At 33.9% G+C, this 26,535-nt stretch overlaps 2 protein-coding genes across 10 annotated transcripts in view; both read left to right on the plus strand.

The window, feature by feature from the left end:
- Nucleotides 1–18,893, plus strand: part of RPGRIP1L (RPGRIP1 like) — a 72,977-nt gene extending 54,084 nt beyond the window's left edge. For all 9 annotated transcript variants that reach the window (XM_080553004.1, XM_080553003.1, XM_080553007.1 and 6 more), the window contains 4 exons: nucleotides 2,840–3,023; nucleotides 9,081–9,165; nucleotides 14,819–14,952; nucleotides 18,427–18,893. In XM_080553004.1, the coding sequence (XP_080409130.1) occupies nucleotides 2,840–3,023; nucleotides 9,081–9,165; nucleotides 14,819–14,952; nucleotides 18,427–18,530 (507 nt within the window). In that variant the 3' untranslated portion in view covers nucleotides 18,531–18,893. The remainder of the gene's footprint in view (nucleotides 1–2,839; nucleotides 3,024–9,080; nucleotides 9,166–14,818; nucleotides 14,953–18,426) is intronic.
- Nucleotides 18,894–19,045: 152 nt separating this feature from the next.
- Nucleotides 19,046–26,535, plus strand: part of LOC308176833 (uncharacterized protein) — a 42,856-nt gene continuing 35,366 nt past the window's right edge. Inside the window, exon 1 of the mRNA XM_080553104.1 lies at nucleotides 19,046–26,458. The gene's annotated coding sequence lies outside the window, so the exon portion shown is untranslated. The remainder of the gene's footprint in view (nucleotides 26,459–26,535) is intronic.

A 26,535-nucleotide genomic window follows, 5' to 3' on the forward strand; every position in this document is an offset into this window, starting at 1 on the left:
GAGTTTGTTGAATGAGTTCAGTGATTCTTGCAAATCTTTAGTTAATGTTAGTTACACATAGTCGATATTGAATTGCACAGGAAGAGAGAATATTTCCACAGACTAAGAATATTTCCCATGTTTTGTTTTTTGTTTTCCTGACCTGAAATAAAAGCCCTGAACCAGTTTCTCAGAGCCACTCTTTGAAAGCATTTGGTATTCTCTATTTTTATATGTACCTCCAGCCTCTCTGTTAGAGGAAAAATCATATTAAATTGTTGTTTTAAATATTAAGTTTAAAGAATAATTGTATTCACCTCAAAATAGAATTATTTGCACAAAGTAATTGATCTAGACAAACTATCCATTTTCACTTGCATAGTACCTAATAAATAAGAACAAGTTGGAGGAGGAAGGGGGGGAGGGACAACCTTAGGAAAAGAAAAGAAAAGAATTCACTATGCATCACAGAAGTGTAATTGGTTGTTAAATATTAATTCCTATCATATATTGGATGCTACGTATTTTCACCGTGGCTACATAATATGACCATTTTTATATTAGTAGTGAAATACAGCTTCGCTGCTCTTAAGCAGTTCTGTATTTTTATTTGCAAATATTTTTAATGAGCTTGTATTCTCTTTTATTTATGCTGTATTTTTGTTTAAGATTAATAAAACCAGACCTTAAAATATTTTTGACTGTTTAGCTCTAAAGTATTTTTTTTTGCAATTTTGTAATAGCATGACTCAGTTATTTGTTTTCTTCTAAGTTAACAAAATGCCATCAATACTTGATTTATTCTGCCCTCCTAGAAAAACTGTAATATTCTTTGCCTACAGTGTGCAATTACAAAGGTTAAATATGTCAAACAAGTTTTAAGTTATGTAAAAGAAATACTTTATGATAGAGGATATTGAATTTGGACTTGATTCATAAACTACTTGTCTGTGTACAAACTAGTTTGACATAACTACTAAATACTTTGGGGCGGACAAAACCATTTGGCATATCACTTTAAATACAGATGCTCATACATCTGTTCAGTGCAAGAAAAAAGGAGTTGTTTCTGAAGTAAAATTAGACAATGGAGCCAATTTCATTTTTTATGCATGTGAATGTAGAGTGCTTGAGGTTATTAGTTGAAACTGAGTAACCTTTCTAGGCTTTCATCTCTTTCTTTTCAAATTTGAATATGAAAAGCATATTCAAGTCAAAGACCATCACTTTAATGACATTTGGCAGTCATTTGATTTATTAGATTTAAAAAAAAAAAAATTCCTTTAAATATTTCATCATTCTATGCTAATCCTAGTAATATTGCCAGCTGAAGCCGTGTACCTGTATTAGTGGAGACAGAATGGTGTGGAATTTTCTCTGTCATCCTAGTAAAATTTCCATGAATCTACTGAATAATAAAACAACCTTATTGAAATATTCAGATTTGGGTTTTTAGTTAAAGTGTCTTAGGATACATAATAAAAGGAAATGTCTTTTGAAAGGAGGGGGTAAAATTACTTCATCAAATATTGAAAGGGCTTGACAGCAATGGAAATTGTTCTATATGATGGATATTTTTACAGTAGGATACACCTGCTTTTCAGTTTGATTAATTATATAATTTGCTTGGAAAAGCACAAGCTATCTCCATAATAAATTAGAATATTGATTTGCAGTTCTAACTGAATCTAGAAAGCTGATCTTTTGAATATAATTTTACTTACAATGCTTTATATTTACCATAAAAATTTGTCAGAATATTTCCAAGTAGGGGAAATATTTTTAATAAAGTTATGAACTTGAAAAGAACTCAATTTTTTTGACATTTCTGAACTGCAGGGAGCTCTTTATTATTTGAAGAGTCTCATCTTTGAATGCTCACCTATGTACTCCAATTTTGAAACCATAGTGGCTTTTCTTTCTTTTACAGAGTTACTTAGGGAAATATTTGTGACTCCTGTCGAGTGTGACACTTCCATTTAAATACAATAAAATTTATTAAAATTTCTATGTATGCAAATAATACAGGTGTTGCTGGGTGGTATGAAACAACTTCGTATGAGCAATAGAAAAATGTCGTTATAGTTAAAAAATATAATAAAAGGTTCTGATGAAGACCAATTGGGATATTACTTTTATTATCATGTTGTTAATTTTACCTTTTCAATGTGATATTGATTTTACTATTTGATATTTGATATTACTAGATATTTGATATTTGATATTTATAGATATGTAATAGTAATTACATATCTATAAAAAAGTACATATACATATACATATCTACAAAAAAGTATCAAATAGTAATATTTGATATTACTAGAAAAGTTGAGTATATGAAACTGAGTTCCATGTATGTACAGTGTTACTTTACATGCTTAAGTACTTCATAACTTGATGGATTTTATCGAAATAATTGTAGAATAGTCTGCAGTAGGCACCACGTCTAATGATTTTCTTTCATTGGGAAAACATTGATACCTGGTATTGCTGAGACTGTTTCAAGCAACTACAGGATCAAGATACAAAAGACTTCGTTGTGTAGCTAAAAATAACAGTAACTGAAGTCTGTGGTTCAGATATCATTTATACGTGCAGATATCCTTAACTTAATCTTCTCCAGTAGAGTATGACTATTGTAAAAGTATTTCAACACCGAAAATAAATCAGTATCTGTTGCAGTGATGCTCATGACTACAAACCCTGCGGCTTTAGAATCTCATTGTGTCTATGTCAAAATCAATCAAGCAATGTTAACCATACAAAATACCCAGTGATTTACATACATGTATATTTGTTTTAGTTAACACTTCAAGAAATGAAAAATATTTTATTGTGTTTGTGGTTTGTTTTTAAATAGGCAACTGAAAAAATCCGGATTGAAATTATATCGCTTGGTCTTACTGAGTCACGAATTGCAGCAGATGAAACAATACAACAGCTGTTTGTAGAGTGCAGATTATACAATTTAGTTGTAGAGGAGACCCCAGTGTCACTTCCAAAGCCAACAATTGGTCAGAGGGTTCACTATAACTATAGCAATGGTAAGTATAATATCTTTCTTGTTTCCTCTCTTAAATTTTGTCTTTGGAAAAGCCCGTCAATATCTCCTCTATATTATAGTTGGATTTGTCTTTGTACTAATTGTATTTGTTTTGCTCCTGGATATTTTAGGAAACATTACAAGTGTTTTTAGAAATGCCAGGGTTGCAATTAGCAAGTATAAAATCAATTGTTGAAGTAGGCTGCTCTATGAAGTGATAACATTACAATATATGTAAACATCCTGTTAGCCTGTACTTTTTTAGGTTAGATGTATATAAAGTTAAAATTATGTATTCTTTCTAAAAGAACATGAGGAAGTGATGTTTCTGTTGGTACGTGATGATACAGCAGAAGAAAAGCATTCCACATAACCATGTACAACGAAAACGGTTCAAAAGAGAAAATATGTAATTGGACTAGAACATCACTAAGGAATATTCAGTGTTCCTTTAATAAGAACTTTCTGAAATAGGAATTATTTAGCAATGTTTAATACTAATACATTGGTTTTTCATAGCATCATAGAATGGCTTGGGTTGGAAGAGACCTAAAAGATCATCTCGTTCTGACTCCCCTTCCATGGGCAGGGATGCCACCCACTAGATCAGGTTGCCCAGTGCCCCATCCAACCTGGCCATGAACACCTTCAGGGATGGGTCACCCACAGCTTCTCTGGGCAGCCTGGGCCAGTGCCTCACCACCCTCTGCGTGAAGAATTTCCTCCTAACATCTAATCTAAATCTCCCCTCTTTCATTTTAAAACTATTTCCCCTTGTCTATCATTATCTTGCTTGAGTAAAAAGTTGTTCTCCATCTTCTTTATAAGGCTGCAGTGAGGTTTTCCTGGAGCCTTCTCTTCTTCAGGCTCAATATCCCCAGCTCTCTTGGCCTTTCTCCACAGAAGAGGTGTTCCAGCCCTCTGATGATCTTCGTGGTCCTCCTCTGGACCTGCTCTAACAGGTCCATGTCTTTCTTGTACTGAAGGCCACAGAAAGTGGGGCCTCACAAGGGCAGAGCAGAGGAGGACAGTCACCTCCCTCAACCTGCTAGCCTTGCCTCTGTTGATGCAGCCCAGGATGCAGTTGGTCTTCTGGGCTGCAAGCACACTCTGATGATTCGCGTCAAGCCACAGCAAGCATTTTCTTGACCATAGGGTGACTGCAAATTTGAGAGAGAATATAAAGGCTGGGGCACAATATTTTGTTAATTTTGGTAACTTTGAGAAAGACAGTCGTATGGCTTTATTTAGAAAACACTGCAGACTGAATTTCCTTCACTGAGGCCTGCTTGCATTTAAAAATATGAGATTTCTGACATCATATAGGAGACATTAGATAAGACATCAGGTAAATAACTTTTTATTTTAACAATGCTCATCTTGCTAGTTGCAGTAAACACTTTTCCAAATGTGCTAGATAGGAAGACATTATTGAAATCAAATTTGTAAAACCTCATTGAAATAACACCATAAGCCAATAAAAGAAAGCTGTCTAACAATTTCAATTTCTCATCATTCTTGAGTTCTCATTGCTTTGCATATAAGAAGCATTCAGGAGGTATAAAAATAAATTCTTGCACAATCTTTTGATTCCTGTGTGTTTTTGGTATGATCTAAGCATAATACTAGATTTTTTAAGTACTAACTCCACAAAGTAGAACTAGCAAAACATAGCCAATTTAGGGCAGATACATTGAAAGTGGGAAAGTAGAGACAGAGATGAGTACAAGATGAAATTTCAGTCTCTTAAGACAATGATGAAACTTAAATGTATTTCAGTCTGGGATATTGGAAGACACTATTATGCTTTGTAAAGTCTGATTCATAAGACTAATTCATGAGCCTAATTCATAAGGCTTTCTGAACTGGTAATGCTGTATCATACTATTTCTGCTAGTTAAAACTTGGCTTGATAATTGGTTTTTCTGTTTGCTGCTCAAGTGTTGTAGAAATGTTTAAACTTCAAAATTGCCTAACAAACAAATATCAGAATGTGGTTATATGGATTGTATTCTGCAGCGTTATACTAACATGATTATTATTTGCAGAGATTTGCTTAGATAATTGGTTATATAATTTTTACTTAAGATTAGTTTTGCATATAGGGGAAAAAAACATCTGCTTTTTGATAATATCAGTTGGAAAGCTAGTAAGGTAGTAGTAATGAAATCTGCATGTGTTTACTATGGCTTTACTGCATCTCTTATTTGTCTAATATTGTGTTAATATGTCTAGCTAGATTTGAGTATGTTTAATATTTGAGGTTAATTGAATATTTTCTTTAATAAAAATGAGATTTGCATGAGGAGAAAGAAATTTACTTTGAGATTTGAAGGAAACTGATAGTCTTCTAGATTTTGTATAGAAATAAAAACATGGTAAATCCGTAAGTAACCTAAGAAATCATTAATTATATATAAAATATTTTTATTATTTATTACTTGAGCAGCTTGAGTGTTTTAAACATGTCTTAGCTGATACAGAAGGCTCCATTAGATTCTTTGTTTAAAAACCAGATGTATCGTTTCTATACCTTTTACATATCCTTCACTTTCATTGCTTCATATGTAATGTACCAGAAGATTAATGGAATCTTGCTGAAAAACAATAGAGTAGATCTACATTTATCTGGACAGAGAAGACCCTATGAATTTCCCTTTTCACAAGTGGTTAGAGCATGTAATTTGACATTAATTACTTATTTTGACTATGACTTTTTGACTAGGAGTGATTAGAAGATCATTTTTCTTTCTTCCAAGGTCTAGAAACAGAAACTTGAATGGAAGAGATAGATATATGTTCTAGGATTATACTGCATAAGTCTTGATTTCCCTTAATGTTAGGTTTTGTAACTACTGGTGGCCATACTGTCTGAGGAGAGGAGCTGTTAAGAGTTATCAGAATACCCAAGAATGCTCCCAAACACCCTAATCCCATGAACTCAGAGAAAAAGGGAACTTCCCAAATTGTGCTTACGCCATGATTCTGTCCTGTAATTTATTTTAAAATAAATAAATAAATGATTCACATCTTTGATAGGATTTAATTTGTGTATGATGTTAGAAAGTGTTAGAGATCATTATAAGCAATGCATTCATATTTTATTTTTTTCATGTACTTTAAAATTGTGTGCTGGAAAATACTTACAGTCATGTCACAATAGATAACTTTAAATTGAATGTAATAGCAGTTTCACCGTCTGAAAAACATTGGGAAACATAAGTTGCTTCAGGAAAACAAAGCTCAAACAAGTGTAACCACTTGTATAAAAATGCATCTGTTGATATTGGACTCAATTTCAGTAAAAGGAATACTTTTCTTGTAAAAGCCACGATTACCGTAATTAACAAGGTAAGGACAGTTCATACATGTTAAGAAAAAGCATTCATGTTGTATTAAATATGAAGATTTAACTACAAAAATGCTGAGATGGCAGGAAAGCTACTAGAAGGTAACAGAAAATCTGAGATGTGTCATTTTTACCATACGCAATGATTCTAGAGAACAGACAGCAGCAGAAGAAAAATTTACAAAATCTTCCAAAGATTTTATATGAGTTACTTAATCAGACAGCTTTCTCAGTGAACAGGTGGTTATTTGGACAGCCCAAAGTACAAGTGTAAGGTCACCAAAGGGAGTGGGGAATGTGGGGAGGAAGATGATGGGTTTTATTTTCATTGAAAATAAACTTCTGAAGTTCCATACTCTAAAAAATGGATGGTTTCTTCAGAATAATTCAGATGAAAGGCCTGGCATCAGAAACATAGTTGTACTTCTTGGTGTTTATTCTTGTTCTCCATTAAGGCTCAACACAGTATAAGACATCGTTTTTCCATCATTGCAATGAACCTCTGCTTCAAAACAGTCTCATTTAGTTCTGTTAGAAAGTGAATTATGAAAAAAGTATGTTGTAACACATCCAGCTACGTTAATGTTTAGAATTGCAGTGGTTTTTAACGAGGTTCAGAGGCATTTTAATCTTTCAATGCTTCTTTAGGACAAATTTAAAAAATATAATTTTAGATGCAAACTGTCACAAGTTAATTTTGGATGATTTTTGCAATTAATTGGACAGAAATATGAGATGTTCCACGCCTTGGAGCAATGTTATAATTCAGTGTTATAAGCAGTAGTAAGGGGTGATATGAAAGTATGTTACTCATCATTATCTAAAAATGTAAGTTTCTTTTCACTGCGGTTAATCATTTTTCCTGATTTGAATGGAGTTCTTGTGCTGAATGTTTTACTTGCTAGTCTGATTTTTTCCACTGACTGAAGTGAATTCAAATTCTTTAGGTTTGTAAATAGACTTCCATTTAAAATTGTTTTAGATACACGATTAGTAAACTTAGGAAGTTCCAGTTGGAATGCTTATGGGGAAGGGAAGAATCTGTGGATGTGACAGCTCCTTTGAAGTTCTTCGGCTGTCCATCTGTCTCCCTGCTGCCTCCCCATCACTTCCTGTGGTGGCCCCAGGAGGACTTGGACATGAGAGGAGCACATGTGGAAAGTCATCCACATACCCAAAAGAAGAGCAGATGGCAGTAATAGCTTTTTTTAACCTGTCCAAGAAAGTAACAGTGTTATGGGTGGAAATTAAGGATTCCAAGATGGAACATCAGTGCTTTGCTTTCTGCTAGTAGGGAAAAAGGTGTTAGAAAAAAAGGTTCCTTCCATTGAGTGATTCAGATCCTGGCTGTTGTCTGAAAGCACTGATTTCTAGTAGTGGTTCTGCTGACCAGGTAAGAGTTGAGGAGCTTTAGAGCAAATTGGAAGAACAGTGGCTCTGCACGATGTGCTTCCTAGAAGGACATTGATAGGGATATGACCACCAGTAAATCCCTTTGCAAGGAGTTAATTTGAGCCTTCTTATCTCTATATTGTATACCTATATTCCGATACTCCCTGATCCTTGGTGGTAATAACTTCTGTTTATATGAATAAGTTTACTTTGGATAGTAGAGGAGGGTATGAAATTCATAACAGATTCTGTCAGCACATAGGAAAAGAAACCTTAACATGATGTGCAGAGTGAAAGAAAGGTGGAGCTTGTCTTTTTTTTTTTCCTGCAGTGACAGAGTAACTAGAGGAGAGTGAGCCATGTTGGAAATAAAGATGCTGGAATTTAAAGAGAGACAAATTTCTAGCTCCTCCTCCTGTTCTCTAAAACAAATGCAAAATGTTCCAAGGAGCTATACTTATTTCCCAAAGAGTTATATTTCTGTCCTAGTAACTTTTTTTCAGCTATGTTTCTAACTTCTTATTAACAAACAAAAAAAGTGTAATTCCTTTAATGTTGTTTTTCACATCCAGAATTTTTTATAATCCTTCACAGTAGTTTAAGTTCTTCCAATACTTGTAGGCTGATACCATGTGTTGAAAAGAAGCAACTTGCTTAATACAAGATTCCCAAAAATCTTCTTAACAAATTTCCTAAAACCCTGTTTTGTATTATTTTATTGTTTGTCCAAATCTAGACTATTTTTCACTCTAGGTTATATTAATGGTACAAAAATTAAACACTGGTCCTCATGTTTTTATTTTAAATTAAAACAATAAGAGGCTTTTAGAGCATGTGCTCACGCTCCCCGGTCTGTGGATTTTCTTCCGTCCATTGGTCTAGTTGTTTCTCTTATTGAAATATTGTGGCAGGAAAGGAGGATTAAATTACTGAGGCTGTCAAAAAGGACAAGCATTCTGCCATACATTATCATTATGACTAGCTTCCTCAGTGGAAGAAAATGCGCTAAATCCCTTCAAATACAAAGCGGTAAAGACCACTGGCTTTTAAAATCATGACTGCTATTGCCATTAACAGAAAATGACAGCTATGTGGCATGCTTAGATGCTGCCTGTATCTTTTCTGACAGTGTGCACATAAAACTGCCGGTGACATGCCATTAGATCACATGACCTTTCAAATTTGATTCTAGCGTTGTTGCTTTTCAGACAAGGGAATGAAATGTTTATTTTTCTTTGTTCTTTTCTTCACGCTTTTTCTCCTGGAAGATGAAAAACAGGCGGTAACTAATTATATTAATTCCAATTTGCTTTGCAGTGATACATGTGGATAAGGCAAATAATCGTGCAAGAAGAGAGTATCTCAAGTCTATACTTCAAAAACCAGATCTAAACGCTGACAGGTACATATTAGTGCTGAAAAACTCCATAAAAGGTCTTTATAAAGAATGCTTTACTTTTTGCCATTTGGCTTGCCTTGTTCTTTGACTGTATTGAGGAAATACCCAAGAGAAGTTAATACATAACTAATGAACTAGAGAGAATTTTGTTTCAGCTGGGAATTATACCTATGTTTTGATGTGGTGATTGATAATCATTTCTTCCCTGAATAGGTTTGTGTGACGTGGAATATTGCAATCTCTCTTAATGTTGTTTTAGTGCTGTGTTTTGTTTTTTGTTAAGTCATGTTTCACAAAAGAGAGATTCTGTCATCAGCATTCTATCAATAATGAACTTTTAAAGCGCATATATCACAGTAATACATCTTTTGCTTTCTGAATTTGAAGAACTAATAGTATAAAAGCTTCAGAAAGTATTCCTTAGCCCTGGAATTTCCAAAAGCCTTATATATAAATTGAACCTATATAAAAATTGATTTAGTAGTCAGCTATTGTATGTATACTTATGAGAAAGAGTATAGATTAGTCTAGTCTGAGCTCATAATAATAAGCTTGTTTATTCAGATTTTTTGATTGAGATAGCATGCACATTCCTTTGAGCAAATAAATAACAAATACTGATTCTGTTTACTCTTAAAGGTCAATCTTAATCAAAATGGGACAATTATTAATTTGAAAGTTGATTTTATTTGCAGAAGAGGAGAATACATTCTGACTGTGTTTGAAGTATAGGTGTTATTTGTTTTTGTTTTAAAATACTTGTTTATTCACAAGACACAGATTCACTCTGCAGTAGGAAAGAGAGTGGTCCCTCTTCATTCTATTTCCTTTCTAAAGTTGAGTTCTGTGCTTTGGCCTGTTAACAGATTTTACCAAGATGTAGCAGGGAAAACCGTGAAATGATCTTTGTGGGAATGGGAAATATCACACCAAAGCATTCTGAGGTTTGGAGATAAATATATTATATATATAAAAAAAAAAAAGTCTTCATTCTATAAGCAAGCAAAAGATTTGCTTTACCATACAGAATGGGAAAATGGATAACATGCTATATTAAGAATTTTATGATACCGAGGATAAAATACTTTTTTTTTTCCCCCTTGGGGATAGTTTAGTGAAGGAAACTAGCTAGTCTGTAGGTTGCAATTTCACCAATAAATACTTAGGTATCTATACTAAATATTCACCAGATCTAATGTAGATAACGTTCTAATAAACTGTTCTGTGGTGAAGTTTCAATTCGGTGTTGACTGAGCAGCAAGGCAGAAAGTTCATCAGTAGTCCAGTTCTCTGCCTTAGCCTAGCACGAGGACCACCAAGAAACAGAACTTATGAAAAGGTTCTTCTACACCAAACGTTTTCAGCTCTGCGTGTTTTTAAATCTGACCTAGTTCTATCTTCAGCACATGTTTTCTATCACAGGCCTTACAAACTAGTATCAGAGCTTTTTCAGCTGAAACAGGAACTGAACTAAACTAATGCTTTAAAGATCAGGAGACCAAATTATCAAGGATATAAATATCACTGAAAATTGCCTGCACATGGTTTAGCCTGACACTCTATTGGTGTTTGTACAGTGCCAGATTATAGGAGCAGAGTTAGTGTATTATGTGTATGTTTTAAGTTTTCAGGTGAACTTTTTTTTTGTCACAAATGTTGTTAGAAATGATACTCATAATGATTGATTCCATATTAGAACATACACAGATACCTTGTGTGCTATGCTTTTTATTCCAAAAGGAGTTATGTTAAGGGATATCCTTTGAAACAAATATTCTCAGGTGTTAAGAGAGAGATTTGAGTAGAATAAATAAAATTACTGCTAAGCCAGAGCTCTGGATGATAACCTAGTCCTATAATTGAATTGGGGGCCAGCTAGACAATGGAAATAATGAATTTCACAGCTTTATATTCTTTAACTTTATACTTACAAATAAATAAATGTATATTGACGTGGCATTTATATGGGAAAGTATGTTTATTTATTGGGAGTGTGGTTTACTGTTCATTAAAAGATAAGATTTCCTAAAAAGAAGTTTTTTTTCTTTCAATTGTACATCATATGGAATAATTGTGATTTTTGTTGTTGTAGTTTTTTAATGTTGATTTTGGTTCCGTATTGGAATAAATGGCTTTATTGGCAGGAAATGCAAGAATATTCAGTATGTAACACCTTAAGTGTTTTCAGCAATATAAATAATCAAGAAAATATGGTGCTAAATAGAATGATATAAAGTCTAAAATACATGAGCATGAGGTAGTAGGAGACTTGGAGGACTCTTGAAATCCTTTTTAGATTGGTAATTGTTGCATAGCACAAAGATGCCTCTTCTCTTTTGACAAGCGTCTTTGTTTTAATCTGCATTTTCAGACAGGCAATGTCTTTATCATTACTATGGAAGTTTTGTCAGAACGCTTGCCTTTTCTTATAGCTCTGCTGTGTGACAAGGGTAGCCTTTATGTTTTGTTTCTGGTTTTGTATTATATTCAGTTTATATTCCTTTTTTATGTTAGAAAGCTATAGTACTTGTAAATAGTACTTGTAAAACCTTGTGAAAATGAATGGGATGGTACAAAATTAGTATTTTTTTGTTATTTTATCATCTTAGCCTAATGTAATTCCATGTTCAAGTCTTTAAATCAGGTAGTAAAAGGAGGCATTTGAGCCAGTCCATTTAAGATAACTGGAATCCAATTGCATTTATGCTTTGTCCAGTTTGTGTTCATCTGTTACCTTTCAGCATTTTAAGAGTGTGGAAATTTGGGTCATAGAGAGAAACTTACCTGATTCCTCGTGCCAGATGATACTTGCAGTACTTGCAGACTTGGTGGTATAGTACATACTCATCTGACAAGTGTCAAAAGAGACGTGTGTGAAGAATGGAAGAATCCATTCTTCTAACAGTCACCCTGCTGTGATAACAAGAGTGAACAGGTTTGTGCGAGAGGTTTCCAGGCTGAGCCTGACAGGTGTATTGTTTCTTGGTAGGAAATGATTTCTGCACCAAGAAACTGACTGTATGAAGTCATTGTTCACCAAAGTAGCTAAAGCTATGCATCCATATCGTAGGAGTATAGAATACACGTACAGTGTTAGCTTCACATTAATATACTGTATTAATATACAAGGTTTTCTCCTTGCTGCTTAAAAATGGCTGAGCTCTGGAGTAAAGAATTGGAACCAAAATCTGCCAACATCGCAACTTCTCCCAGGCACTCTAAATTCCCTGCTGGTGATAACACCTTTAAGTGCTATCATAACAATGTTTGTTTCAGGTTTTTCTGCTGAATTGTAAAGCATATTTTTAAGCTTGAAGCAATGATTATTTTTCACTTGGTACACTTAAAAGATGAAAATTAATCCAGCACTATATCCCCTATCTATCATTGTCTAGCTGTTTTCTCCAATTAATTTGATACAACATTGACAACAGTTTTATCAGGCTTTGTTACAATTTTTAACTTGTTTTTATTTCATTTAATAGTTATCTTGAACACTTCAATAATTCTTCCTTTTTGATTGAGTTTGGGCACTTTTGCTCATCCTTAGCTCTGTGCCAAAAATCTTAAGTTAGATCCATTATACTCAGTCAAGCCACCTGCTGTTGGAAATAGCTGTGATATTTTTCCTTTTTTTTTTTGTCTCTAGAACCTTTTTTTTTAAACAACACTTACTTTCAACAGATGTCAGCTTTTAGCCATAAACAAATATATAACAATCAAAATAATGAATATTTCTTAGTAAAAGCCAGAACAAAACCAAAATGCTATAAAAGCAGATTGCAGTCATTGTTACTATGCTTAAAGGCTTTTAGGAAGATTTGATTATAATTTGTCTAAGATAGTCTTTCCCATAGACTTGGAAAACTTTGTGCAGTTTGATTGTTACTCCTTTGGAATTGTGCTTATTGGAACATTTTTAGGTTGTAAAGCTCACAAGCATTCACCGTTTTAGCGATATTGCCAAGATATACCAAAAAAGTAGTTAAATCAGAATTCCTGTCATTTTGTCAGTCTCAGTGCTTTTGGCCCCAGCACAAGCCACTAACTCAAGTCAGCTCCAGCACAATACTGTAATTATATGTTTAAAAGTAAAACTATACTTGGGTACAATGAGTGTAATTTAAGTTCGCAGAAGAAATGCAAATATTTTATATAGTTGTTGGGCTTAGATGTTTGGGATCAACAAACAGGCTTGCATTTAAACAGGATGATAAATAGACGAAGGCCTTTGTGTCCAGGCTGTGCTCATGGCTAGTTTTGTTTGATTGGTGTCTAAAGTGTAAAACAGGAATGGAACAATTAAGGTAAAATAGGAGGTGTATTGGTTGGAGAGAATGACTACAGGACAAATGGCAGTGTAAGGTACAACTTGAAACAGGGAATGCATAATACAGCATTAGAAAGGTACTATTTTGAGAGAACTGCCTTTAGGTTCCTGTTCGGTTTTGTAGAATGTGTTCCGGACTTGAACAGTGTTCTTGACAAGTGTCTGAATGACGTGTGAAAACTCTCAGTAATTTTCAGCTAAATACTTTGCACATGGTGTTTGGAAATACTTCATTAAATATGGTTAGTATTTCTGATATCAGGGAAATGCTAGATATGGTTTGTCTTAAATACTTACGTCTCTCACACCACTCATTATAAAGAGAAGAAAATGCATGGCTTAGGATTTACTGGGTCTGCATAATCAAGTAGTGTGGACCAGTGGGGGAGAGAGAATCTCTAGAGCAAAGCAGTTGTTGCTAATGGTCTGATATTCACAGTGCATAGATCTTAGGACGATTTTCAGAATTCAAAATACTCCAAATTGATCCCATGGACTGACTGTCTATTTTCAGTGCAGCGCATTAGGGGTACTCCTGGAGCACATCTTCAGTCTAGTTTAGTCCAGTCCAAAAAGAATCCAACATGTTCCAAGCTTGCTTTGCAAACAGAAGCACCGTAACCGGGGACAAATGAAAAGTTTTACTTCATAAGTATGCTCTGTATCCAAGCCCAAACAATCATACAGGTTCATTTTATGACTAAATGAAAGTAATTGATCTTTTCTTACCAATTTTGCTGTCAAAGGTTTTAACCAGCAAAACGTAATGTTTAATCTAAAATGAATATTTTTGCCATTTAATTGTTCACATCAAATGATTTGCATGGCAAGGTCAGCAATCTAAAAAAAAAAAAAAAAAAAAAAAAAAAAACAAAAAACACAGAAAAGCTATCACTATTTTGAAATGATTATAAATGAATTTTCCTAAAAGCACATAGGTACAATCTTGATTTAATGAACAGGGAAAGATGTAAAGAAATTAAGTGACTTGAACAGTTTATTCAATAGCTAAGCTAAACGAACCTAGGAGTTTGAAATGTGAAAAAAATCTTTCATCCTTAGACTATTCTCTGTCCTTCTATCTGTTCTTCTAGTATTGATAAATAATGCTAAAGAAGGAGGGAAGATTTTGGGAAAAAAAGATTCTCAAACTATTGTTTTCATGGAAAATGTTGCACATCAGTAATAGAGATCTGGTTTATGTTTAACTGGTAAAAATAGTTCACCAGTGTTTTTGTTTTGTTTTTGTTTTTTTACCTTTTTAATGTGTTTTTGAGATAATTTTCAACCCTTTGTGAACATAAATATATCTTCTCTTATGTTTAGTCTACTATTTACAGTGGTTACCGATCCCCCAGAAGATGAACAGGATCTTGAATGTGAAGATATTGGGTTTGCTTATGTCAGTTTGAGAGAGATATTCCAGAAGGAAAGGGACGTCGTTGAGCAAGATATTGATGGTAAGTTTTAGAGGCTAATTTGTTGTAACCTTCCATAACCACCAATTATTTGTTCAATTTCTGCTTGTCTCTGCAAGCTTTGCTGTGTAAGTAGTTGTTTGACTTTGAACAAGAAGTTCTTTAATGGCCTCCATGGCCTATAATGGCCACCACATTTGTCTGAAAAAGTCTTCAAAACCTGTAATTTTATTATTCCTTAAAAAATGCTTTGAAGAAAAAACAGCATTCCCAGCTCATAATAATCAGTTCATAAAATTTAAGAACTTTTAGGACATGTCTACTTGTTATGATTCTTTATTTTGTAAAACATACTTTATCCAATAAGACTGTAAATATGTATTATTTTGTTATTAAAACTTCTGTCAATAATTCTTTATTGCTAATGTCTTTATCTTGTTTAAAGTAATTTTATGATCCCCAGAGTAACTCAAGATTGCATCCTCCATAGCAAACATATTTGAGGCAAAATGAAATACCGGTGGCTTTTGTTAGGTCTGTCAGTTTAGTAAGCATTATTCTGTAACAAACTGTGACTGAACTTTCACTGTGATTTATTAAAGCATGGTGAGGTGAGTAGGAGGTGTGGAATCTTCCATTTCCTCTGTTTTGTGATAACATCTTTATAAAGCAGATAAGAAGGCTAGAGAAGGTTATTTGGTCTTTTAATAGACAGCTAACAAAACTATCCTCCTGGCTTAGCCTTTCCTCAGCCCCAATGTAGCAGGGACAGGGTTATCAAGTATTATTTACATCCTTCCTGTAGCTAAATTACTGAAAGTATGCGTCAAAGTTCTGGGAACATGATAAGGAAAATTCTAAGAAGAATCAAATTTCTGTACCCTGGAAAAATAATAGATTCGATGCAGTTCTTACTGTGGCTGAACCACTTCATCTTTTCTCCACCAATAATTTTTCTCCAAGTAGTTATACAAAAGCACATCTCTTCCAAAAAGGTATTTCACAGCCATGGAAAATTGTTTTTGTTCTGGATTTTATGGCCCGTTTGTCGTAATTCCCATTTGATAAGATTGATTAGTGATGTAAATTAATTTTGTACCCTTGAAAGTCACCTTTCACACAACTCTTAAAACTCTTAATTGTCATCTGAGATGATTATTAAGACAGAAAGTACAGTTGTTTAGTATTAGTTGTTCTAGGTAATTATTATGTAATGTCAGCTGCTTTGGGATTGTGAGGATCATTTCTTCTCCTAATCAGAAGATATTCAAACATTTTTTTTTTTTACTTTATGTATGTTATATCTAAGTGATAATAGTAGTAGATAGAAATACATGTACTCTTATTCCTACCCACACTTCTTCCCATCACTGCAAATGCTAGATTTGTTTTTCAGTAAGAAGCTACTAAAGCTTAGAAATTATACAGAGGATTTAAAAAAATTAAAAAAAAGGAAAAAACGGCAAACAAAAACTATTGGCTTCTTTTTCACTACACTAGAAGTCCCCTTCCTGGAATAAACCAAACTTAGTGTTGTTTGATAATTAAAAAGCAGACACTCATGCTTGACAGTTACTATCAATATCAATAAATGGTAGGTTAGGATATTCTATTTCCCAAAATCCATATGAGAAAGATAATGTATAATGTTGCCAAAGAGGTACTAAACACAAAGGATAATTGGCAGGTGATTTGTATATATTGTGTTTTTTTTTTCACTGTACAGTTTAGATTTTTTTTATTGCATCCATAAGCATGTTTTCTTTTAGTTAGAGCATTCAGAGAATTAAAATGAATTTTACATTAAAATATATCGCATAATGGCAAAGGTAGACTATATCTATCCATTTACTTGAATGAAATCATTGTAAAAAGACCTGTTCTTAAGATCTGGATGCTTTTATACCCAGATTTCAATTCTGTGTAGTGGCACAACAAATGGCATTCTTAAATAATACTATACACATTTTCGGAAGTGGATATTGCTTTGAGGGCAAAAGAATATACCTAGACAGAGGGGACTTAGTCTGCTGCCATTCTAATTATTCTTAAAAGTTAGGTACCCTAAATTTCTTTCATTCTTTTTGAGGACTGCAAACATAGACCTTGTTCATATCTTGTTCTTTTTATTGTTAATTGGGTGGAAGTGGCCTATATGAAACTTGAAACAGTTAGGAGGCTAACAAAGCAAGAAGCTGGATGAAAAGGAGCTTATACAAAGGCATATGATTGATATATATATGTCTCAGAGATAACATGACAATAGAAAATGGAGAAAACTGAATGAATATTATTTTCTGATATCATCAGCTGTAGTTACCCTACTGTTCTTGTAAGTTAAATACATATATATATATGTATGTATGCACTCTGAAGTTTGCTTTTTAAGTTGACAGTTCACTGAATGATTTGTCTAAGGATATACCAAATGGTTTGGATCTGTAAGAATAGCATCTCATCTGTCCTCTAATATCTCTGTCAACAAAGTAAATGATGGTTTTTCTTTCCCCAAACTTATTCTGAGCTGTCCCAGCAGCCTAGCCATTGAAGCACGCATTATCATTGCAAGTTCCCAGAGTACTTATCCCAGTCCATTTCATAAATACATAACCTTGCCATTTCTTTTCTGTATAATTTGCTTTGAGGAGACGTGCTGTCAAGATTATTTGTTTTTATTCAAATTCCTCCTAGAGTCACATTAGGCAGCCTCATTACTTTTTATGCAGGACTGGGAAGGAACCTCATTCTTGACTGTTAGCAGCATGTTTTTAATCAAAGCAGCAGAGAACATGGCCCTCAGGGCTTGCATAGATACTGTAGAAGAGAGCGATTTTAAATCATGTTAGCTAATTTCTGTAAAATAAAATTTTTAAATACTACTTTAAAACATACATGCACAAAGATGAAGGTAGTTAAATAGTTTAGGCTAGGGGAAATATCATCTTTGTCTACACTTCACTATTTTACAGCACGTAGAAGCCTGGGATTAAAATAATGTTGCATTTTACCAAATGGAAATAACAATTTACTATTTAAATACTGATAACTCTCTAGGCTAATTTGGTCTGGTCATATATACACTGTACAAAATGTATTCATTAGTATATTTTTTTACTTAGTATTTATAAGCATACATGCATGTATTTAACAGTTTAGGTTCTGAAGTCTGAACATCTGTTTATGTATTATGAAAAATAAACAATTTGTATAGGCAGTTTTCATACAGATAGTTCTCTTTACTTCAAAATACTTTTACTGATGTACTTTCTAGTACTTAGAGTGTTGAGTTTCCAGTAGGCTGAGCACCATCCACTACATTTAATATGAAAGCTGTCTGAGATCTTTCTCAAAATCGTATAGGGCTGAGTGCCAGAACTGGAAGCTATTTTTTTTTTCCTTTTTTAAGCGTATGCTAGGTGCCTTTTAATCTGTCCAAATCCTGAGCAAAATTATCAGAACAAAACTAAAGCCTTTAATGAAACTAACTAATGCTGTTTTCTGATGTTTTCTTTCTAGTTTTTGATGCAGAAGATGATAGTGCAGTAATTGGAAAGCTCAAAGTAACAGTGGAAGCCCTCCATGCACTGCGTTCAGTCTATGAGGAATGCAAAGATGACTAGGAGGCATGAAAGGAAAGTTTGCCTACAGAAGTTCCTTCTCCCAGTGTAAATACATGCTTGATAGTGCTTCAAAGATGAGATCTTTGTAATTCGTACGGTATATTTAATGTATAATTTATACGGGAAGGACTCTTGATTTGTAGTTGTAAAGTTTTGTATACTTTTCAGTCTGTTTGTTTTTATATTTCCCCCCTAAGGCTAAGTATCTCTCCACAATGGACAACGTCTTGTAAATAATTAATACCTACATGATTGAATGATGTGCTTTATTTGCATTTTCAACATTTTTTCCTACATAAAACAGTAATAAAAATGCAAGTCAAATTTTTAATTTTTAATAAAAAAACCATAAGCCTCAGAAAACTGATTAAAAATACTTTTATGTTATCCCTAATCACCCCACTAAATGGAATGCCTGTGATTAGCCTCATTAAGAATTTTATACTGTGAAGATTTTATTAAAAGCAATATATGAAAATTACTTGGATTAATGTGTTAATCTGCCTCTTTAAAATGCTAATATCCATTTTATGCACATTAAATCTCAGTATGTGTTTTCTTTGATGCATGCAGTTCCTATCAATTAAATATAAAAAATGAGGCTAGTTGCAGGACTTATTAAATTACTGCAACCTTTTTTAAATAACGTTTGCCCTTCTACTAACATTATAATCAGCTGTTTATGATTATCATGATTTGAAGTAGGGGGGAGGGCAGCCACAATCATTCTTCTATACAGTAAAAGATTTACTTTCAGCCAACATCTGTCAAAACACAAAAAGAAGCCATAAAGTATCAGATTTAGCTTCACATAGTTTGAGCTGTGGGGACAGGCAACTGCGTTTTCATTTGTTTTCTGTCACTTTTAGAACTTATATCAAACATACAGTGAATTGTTGTATCTGAATAACCAGTGTCTAGCTTAGAAAGTTAATTTCCTAGCTTTTAACCAATCTCAATGAAGGATTTAATTGATATTTTTAATGGAGCTGTGAATCAGTGCTGCAAAATGATTGTGTCTTGAGAACGAGGATATAATACATTTCATTTTTTAATTTACTTTTTTATTTGTCATTTTCTTCAAAGGGTTTTATAGGCTGTGGATTTCCACTGTTTGCAAACAGGCTATGTTTCTTTATAAGCATATGTAAAGTATTCAGAGAGATAAGTAATTTATTAAAATCTACCTAATTTGCCGTGATATATTAAATCTCTGCTTCAGTGATCACAGACCATTTCATTTAGAGAATTAGGCATTCCCTCTTTGTGTGATTAAAGCTCTGGAAAATGAGTTCTTTGCTCCTATTTGTGAACATTCAAAGCCTGCTAATGGCAAGAAGATGGAATAGATTATGAGACAATTCATTACAGTTCAACAGGAGAAAAAAAAAGTAGCTATAATGCAGAAATGCAAGTATGAATATCTGCATATAGTTTGAACCATCTGTGCTCTAATGGCTTCAGTAATGGCTCTTCGTCTTCGGTAGGCTTTGAAATGACATCCATACAACATTAATTTGTTGATGTACATTATGAGGCCATTGGAATGAATATATTCTGACCACAGAAATCTTGAAATTCCACCATGAACTGATCGTTGACTCCATTTTAGGACCTACTATCTTCAGGAGTAGTGCTTCGCATCCAGCTTTCGCCAATCCTCGCAGTATTTCATGGCTCTGGAACTTGGAGGAGACCACAGACAGCTGCATTCCTAAACCCCTCCGTTCTTCAGTTAATGGCCAGATGTTTGTTGTCATTCGGGCTGGCTCTTAGTTCATCGTTTTGGCCACTATTTCTAGCTTTTTTTGGCTCTGTGCATCTATATTGTCAATAAGACTGTTATTATACATTACAATAATTTGAAACAGCTAGATTCAACACTGAGATTAACCGAGTGGCTTTTTAGAAATTTAGTTGTGGTATTCTGCCAGGAGGTTCTTATTATTCTCCTAATACTTTGCAAACCAAACTAAATATCCTGCGCATAAACAAAGAAGCAAATTGTCTTGATTTTTTTGTGTATGACTGTTTACTGACTTGCAGGAGAACTATGTAAGTGGTGCTTGTTTTCTTCTGAAATAAGCCATGTGGTAAAATTAGAAAATCAGTGATGTTCATCTCACTTAAACGTTTACAGTAACACCCTTAGCACTTACTCTTCGCCATCTGAAGCTGAAAACTTAGAAACCAAGCATTCGTATATTCATTAAACACAGACCTCTTTGGTAAGTTACTGCAAAATATTCCAGTTGACATTTGGTTACATTGTGTTAACTGTTCTCAGTGACTCCAACATTACCATGCATAATTTGCCTCAGGTTCCTGAGCACATTTCTTTGCAAGTCTCACTATTATCCAGGTTTTGATTTTAAAAAAAATAAAAAATATCGAAAACTTGATTTCTATTCATGTTTATTGCTAAGCCAGATATAATATTCAGTGAGCATTTTTCCAACAGATGGATTGTATTATCTTATGCAACATAAACATGCAAACGTACTAGTAAGTTTTGTTCTTGTGTTAAGCAGTCTGCATTTCCAATACGATCTTGTACCTTAAGACCAAATTCTATGTTGTACAGGGAAAGTAGGAAATGTAATCTGGTGCGGTTTTGTCCAGATTTTAGCTGTAAGTAGCTTAGAGAAAAATTCTATCTATGTTCTGTTTAGCCGAAGGGGAAAAAAAAACTTTTTTTTTTTCTTTTTTTGTACAATATGTTAATAAACACATTCTTTTTTGCATTTTTTAAGAGAGACCTTATTAATGCCTAATACTGTCCTGATGCTATTTATTTATTTATTTGTTTGTGGTAGTAGGATTTTTTTTTCTAAAGTATAAAGTGATGTAAAGATGCAACGACATTTCTTCATACAGTGCGGTGGGCAGGGTCTGATGATGTATATTTCCCATCTGTTTTGTCATTTTGTGTTTTTTTTCCCATTATTTGTTATAGCTCATAGCTTTGCTGAGATACATTCTTATGCGATATTCTCTACTGTGCTATTCTTCTTATGTCCTAGGTATGTCTATTGATATGTAAACCTAAATTTAGCTCAACCCCCCTCTTTTTCATGTTGCTTCTAACCTGTTACAACCCATAACCTAGCAGTGGACATCATAGCAGTAAGTACATCATGAAAGAAGGTAACATCTGTGTGAACTCAATCAGTTTTGCTGTACAGTAAGTCTCAGTTTATCACGTTATATGCTTATAAGAGTAGATAGAAGACAACAAAAAATCAGGATAATAACTTGCCTGTGATAAAACTTCTACAACTGATGATCAATATTCATGTTGATAATACTGTTTAAAAATGTTTCTTATTGTTTCAAGGCATAGTAATAAGTTAGCATAACCCATGAGGTCAGCTAAATACCAGCTGTTAAATTTAATTTTCTTGTTTTGTATCAGAACTGAGAAATAATTCAAATTCAGACTGATAATTGTGCAACAAACTTGATATTGCACATTTCAGTGCTAGAGAAATATGTTGCAGATAGGGAGGTTTCCATGTAGGTGATGGTAATGATTTATCCATTTTTTGGAGATATATTTCAAAAGATAATAGATCTTCTTTATAAGAAATACCTAATATTACTGTTTATAACACAGACCTTAGTAACTGGGCTAGGTAGGTACAAATCCTGCAACTAATACTAAGTTGAATGTGTGATGTTGCCTCTATGAAATTAACTACAGAATCTAAATTCACGTTGATACTTCTGTATGTGATGAAAACTTGCTTTTAGTGTAGTATGCTACAGCTGTACTGCTCTGTGCTTTGTTAGTTTCTTTTTGGTATTTTTGACAAAATTTTAATTCTATTTGCATCTTTGAACATGGGATGAGGTAAACTTTGATGAATATGATTTAATCAGAATAATTACTCAAGGGAAGTATTTGGTATATATTTTATTTCTTATTATAGTATAATCTTAGCACTCAAAAGACTTGATCATGAAAGTCATATATAACGTGGTGACCTGGGTCCTATTTCTAATGCACCAAATTCCTAGGTCTTGCAAATTTAGATATTTAGAGGGCTTTAGAGGTATTTAAAAGTTTCTTATTTCTAAGGTCATTGTTGAACCAGTCTTCTGACAAGCACTCAGTACTTCGTGGGATCAAGGTCTTAGTTCTAGCAAATTTTAATTTCAAAAGAAAGTTGATTGTAAAGTATCAGATACCAACTGAGGATAAGTGACTACGAATGGTCAAACAGAAATGTTTATAGGCTTTTGACAGTAGTAGTTCTACCACAATACTACAGTAGGATAGGATTATTTATCTTAGAAGGGACCTTGGGAGGAACGTCTGTTCAAAGCAAGATCTGCTGTAAGGTTAGTCCACATTGCTCAAGGCTCTATTTAACCTAGTCTTGTAAACCACTAAGAATGTAAGCTGCACAAATTGTCTGGGCAACCTGCTCCAATACCTGACTGTCCTCATGGTAGCAAAAGGAGAAAATACTTTTAAACATAATTTCAGTCCAAAGAAGTTTCATAGAATATTTACAGTCAGTTTCATTTTCATTTGCAGTTTAAGCCAAGTATAGATCTAAGCATGTGAAAACAACCTTTGCACATAATATACCTTTTAATCACCTAATTTTATTTTAATTCTATGGATAGCATAAACGTGACCTTGTTTCTACAGTTAGTACTTGATTTGTTTCAGCCATTTAGCATTTTTCAGAGAAAAATAAATAACTATAGGCATTTATTGTTGATTTCCATGCCTACTGTCTTGCAGTATGTCATCAAGCTTCCGTTCAGTTTCGTGAAAAAAAAAATAACAACTTGATTGGCTTAGATAATTTTTCTTTAGATTTCCAGTTGTAACATGTTTTCTAGTTTACTGTGGTTTATTCCTACTTTTGTTATATTAGATTTAAATTATTTTAAGAGTAAAAAGAATCAGATAAATTGAACAAGACCAGGCTCACATTGAAATTACAGTCTTCTTGGCCTTCACTCGTTAACAAATAAACTATGTTCCCTAAGCTGTAAGAAACAGGGATCATCTACACGTGGAACCTCTGTCCACACCCTTCCCTTTATCAAAATAAATATTACTCCAGTACTCCAATATCAACAGCTGCAACAGTGCAAGAGAAGTATTGCACATGATCTACCAATGATTTGTTTAACATTTTTGTGGATTTGGAAAATATTTTCTATCAAGACAAACCAGCATTCTTGTTGAATGCAAAATGACTTCTGTATGCATTAAAGCTGCAAAAAACTATTGCAAAAATGTCCTTCTATTACCAACCCCAAAAACAAACAAGCAAGCAATCACCCAAAGCCACGATAAAGTGAAGTTTCTTTTCTAGTTCTGAACAGCTGTCATGCAAGCAGTGAATATTCTGACTACCTACATGTAAATATAAGTTGCTACAATAGCTGATGGCCTTTGACTTCAGTGATAATGAATAACTGGAAATATGTTACCAAATATAGAGCAATTTTGCCAGAGAGATGAAAGGAAACACCGCTCAGCATCCTGCTTCAACACATAGAACGTGAGTAGTAAATAAACCACAACAAACTTCAGAAGAGAACATGCAGAAAATCTTTTTCTGTTTTGAAAACATTTTTTAACCCTTTTTCCTGTGTTACATGCAGTTGTTGTAGTACACCAAGACTAAACCTATTTGGAAACTTGCCAGTAAGTCAATAATGTCACTGGTATAATTTCCATCCTAGATGAAATATACAAAAAGAGAACTATTTATAAAGCAGTATCAGTCGTATATATCAGCATACAGTAATTATAATCTGAGCAAGAATATATATATTTTTTTTTGTAGCCAATCTATATTTTAGTCAAGTTAGCAAAACTAAATAGTAATTTATTTTAGAATGCACTTTATAGTTACCTATATAAAGTCTTTAGTAACAGAGCTTTTCATATAACTTTGTGAGAGTAATGTGGGAATGACTACATTTGCAACATAGCAAGGGACCTAGAACATAGCCTCCGTACAGCTATCAATGGATCCTACAACACATGATTTGAAAGCAGTGATTAATTGTAGCTTTGTAAAGCATCTCCTCAGTATCTCTTTTTGATTTGGCCTGTTCAGGGAGAGCACAGAAGTTGACTGTTATCAAGTGTGTAGGGTGTGAGATGTGCTGTTTCTCCATTTTCATTGTTCTCAGGGGAGCAATCTTCCTACAGCAGGTAATTGGAAGAAAACTTTCTATTAAAGGTGAGTTTTGTTCTTAAAATCAATTTATAGAAAGGTGTTGGGAAAAAAATGACTCCTGCTGTAAATCAAAATATTTACTGGTTCTGTTGTTGTTTTCCTACTAGGCCTATAACCTTAGCTCTCATGCTTGGTTGATTGTAAATTTTGATGAACTCTTGGCAATTTTCATGGAGACAGAAAAAGATACACACAGAAAGATGTAGAGCAAAGAGATTAAGCTTGTAGAGATTGTAGAATTAATTTATGCTTAAGAGGCAACAGATTTGGATATTTCCCTATCATAACTGTGGATAGTTTGTTAGAATTTATTTTGGTGTACTCTCAATATCATCTTTGTAACCAGAGAGCACTGTGTGAAAAATCACAGAATCACAGAAAGGTTGAGGTTGGAAGGGACTTGTGGAGGTTATTTTGTCCAACCCAAAAGTTCCCTTTCCCCTCAACAGAAACCAGCCTTGAAAAGGCACCAAATAAAAGCATTTGGGCTATTTTTGAAATAGAGGCTTCTATTCAAATGAGGGATTAAATGAATTAGCCATTTTCCTGGAAGTTTCCCTTTTACCTTTATGCTTAAAGTGTGATAAAATAAGGCTTTCCAGTTGAGAGAAGAAACATAACTATTTGTTGAATGTTTTGTTGTATTTAAGATAGTTGTAGGCAACAGTGCCCATCATCTGGGAGAAAACAGAAAGGTCTGGCCATCTATCAGGCTCGAACTTTTCTCCTTGTTGAAGAAAAGCCTTGTAACTCCAGTCTATCCCGAGCAGAGGCAAGCTGGGTGCTGCCAGTGTGGCTGCTGTGCTGTCCCACTGCTGGCCACCGCCATGGCTCTCACCAGCCCAGGTCAGAAGACACCAGTAAGTAGCCTGGCTGCTACTCTGGCAGATGTTGAATAAGAAAGTGGAGACCCATAAGACCTAAAAGCTTTGTATACTTAGAGTAAGTTAAGTGTCTGGTAGCTTTTAAATACCTGAGGAAAATGTATTCCTTAATGGGTTTGCTGTATTGCAGTGATGAAATGGTGAGATAAGGTTGGTCTGAGGTAGAGAAAGTCACTCTGCAGATGTGCTGGAAGACAAGGAAGAAGAAAAAAACATCATGAGGAAATGAAAAAGCAAATGGAGAGAGAAGTAAGCATCATAAAGAAATCTGTCCTGTAAGAGGTGAGCTTTCATACTGAGCTTTTCCTCCTTGTGTGAGTCCAGTTGTGTCTTTGTTCATTCATTTAACATTGAGCCTGTTTTCCTGAAGCTTTTGTATTAGAGAAAAAAAAAGAAAAAAAAAGTCTGCTGTTGTCTTGCTTTTGGGACACACTTAAGAGGGATGAGACAGGACACAACTGAACTCCACAGTTTGGCTGTCCCTCTAGGATGATGTTTCCTTGGCTTGACATCTCGTGTCCATTTGAAGTAAAACCATGAAAAAGGGAATAGAAATCAACAGTTTGGCTTCATGTGGCATTCAGTCCTGTGAGACACAGTAAAACAGCAAGATATTTCTTAGCCTTGTATTAAAAAAATGAAGAAAAAAAAGCCCCAAACTAATTTGTAAGCATAAATTATAGGATCATGAGGTAATAATCTCTTGCGGTAAAATGTCTACTTGGCTTTTTTTTTTTTTCTTTAACTGTGTTTTTAATGATTAGTTTTGTTTCTACAGGAATGCTTGATACCAGTTACACACATGCTTTTTGAATATTAACATGAAAATGTAAGTTCATTTCAGGAAATGCTGGAGGGTGGATGTTTTTCACATCTTGTAATCCTTGTTTATGCTATGCTCTGTCT

This window comes from Anser brachyrhynchus (genome assembly GCF_964034855.1).
Source record: "Anser brachyrhynchus genome assembly, chromosome: 12".
Lineage (NCBI taxonomy): Eukaryota > Metazoa > Chordata > Aves > Anseriformes > Anatidae > Anser > Anser brachyrhynchus.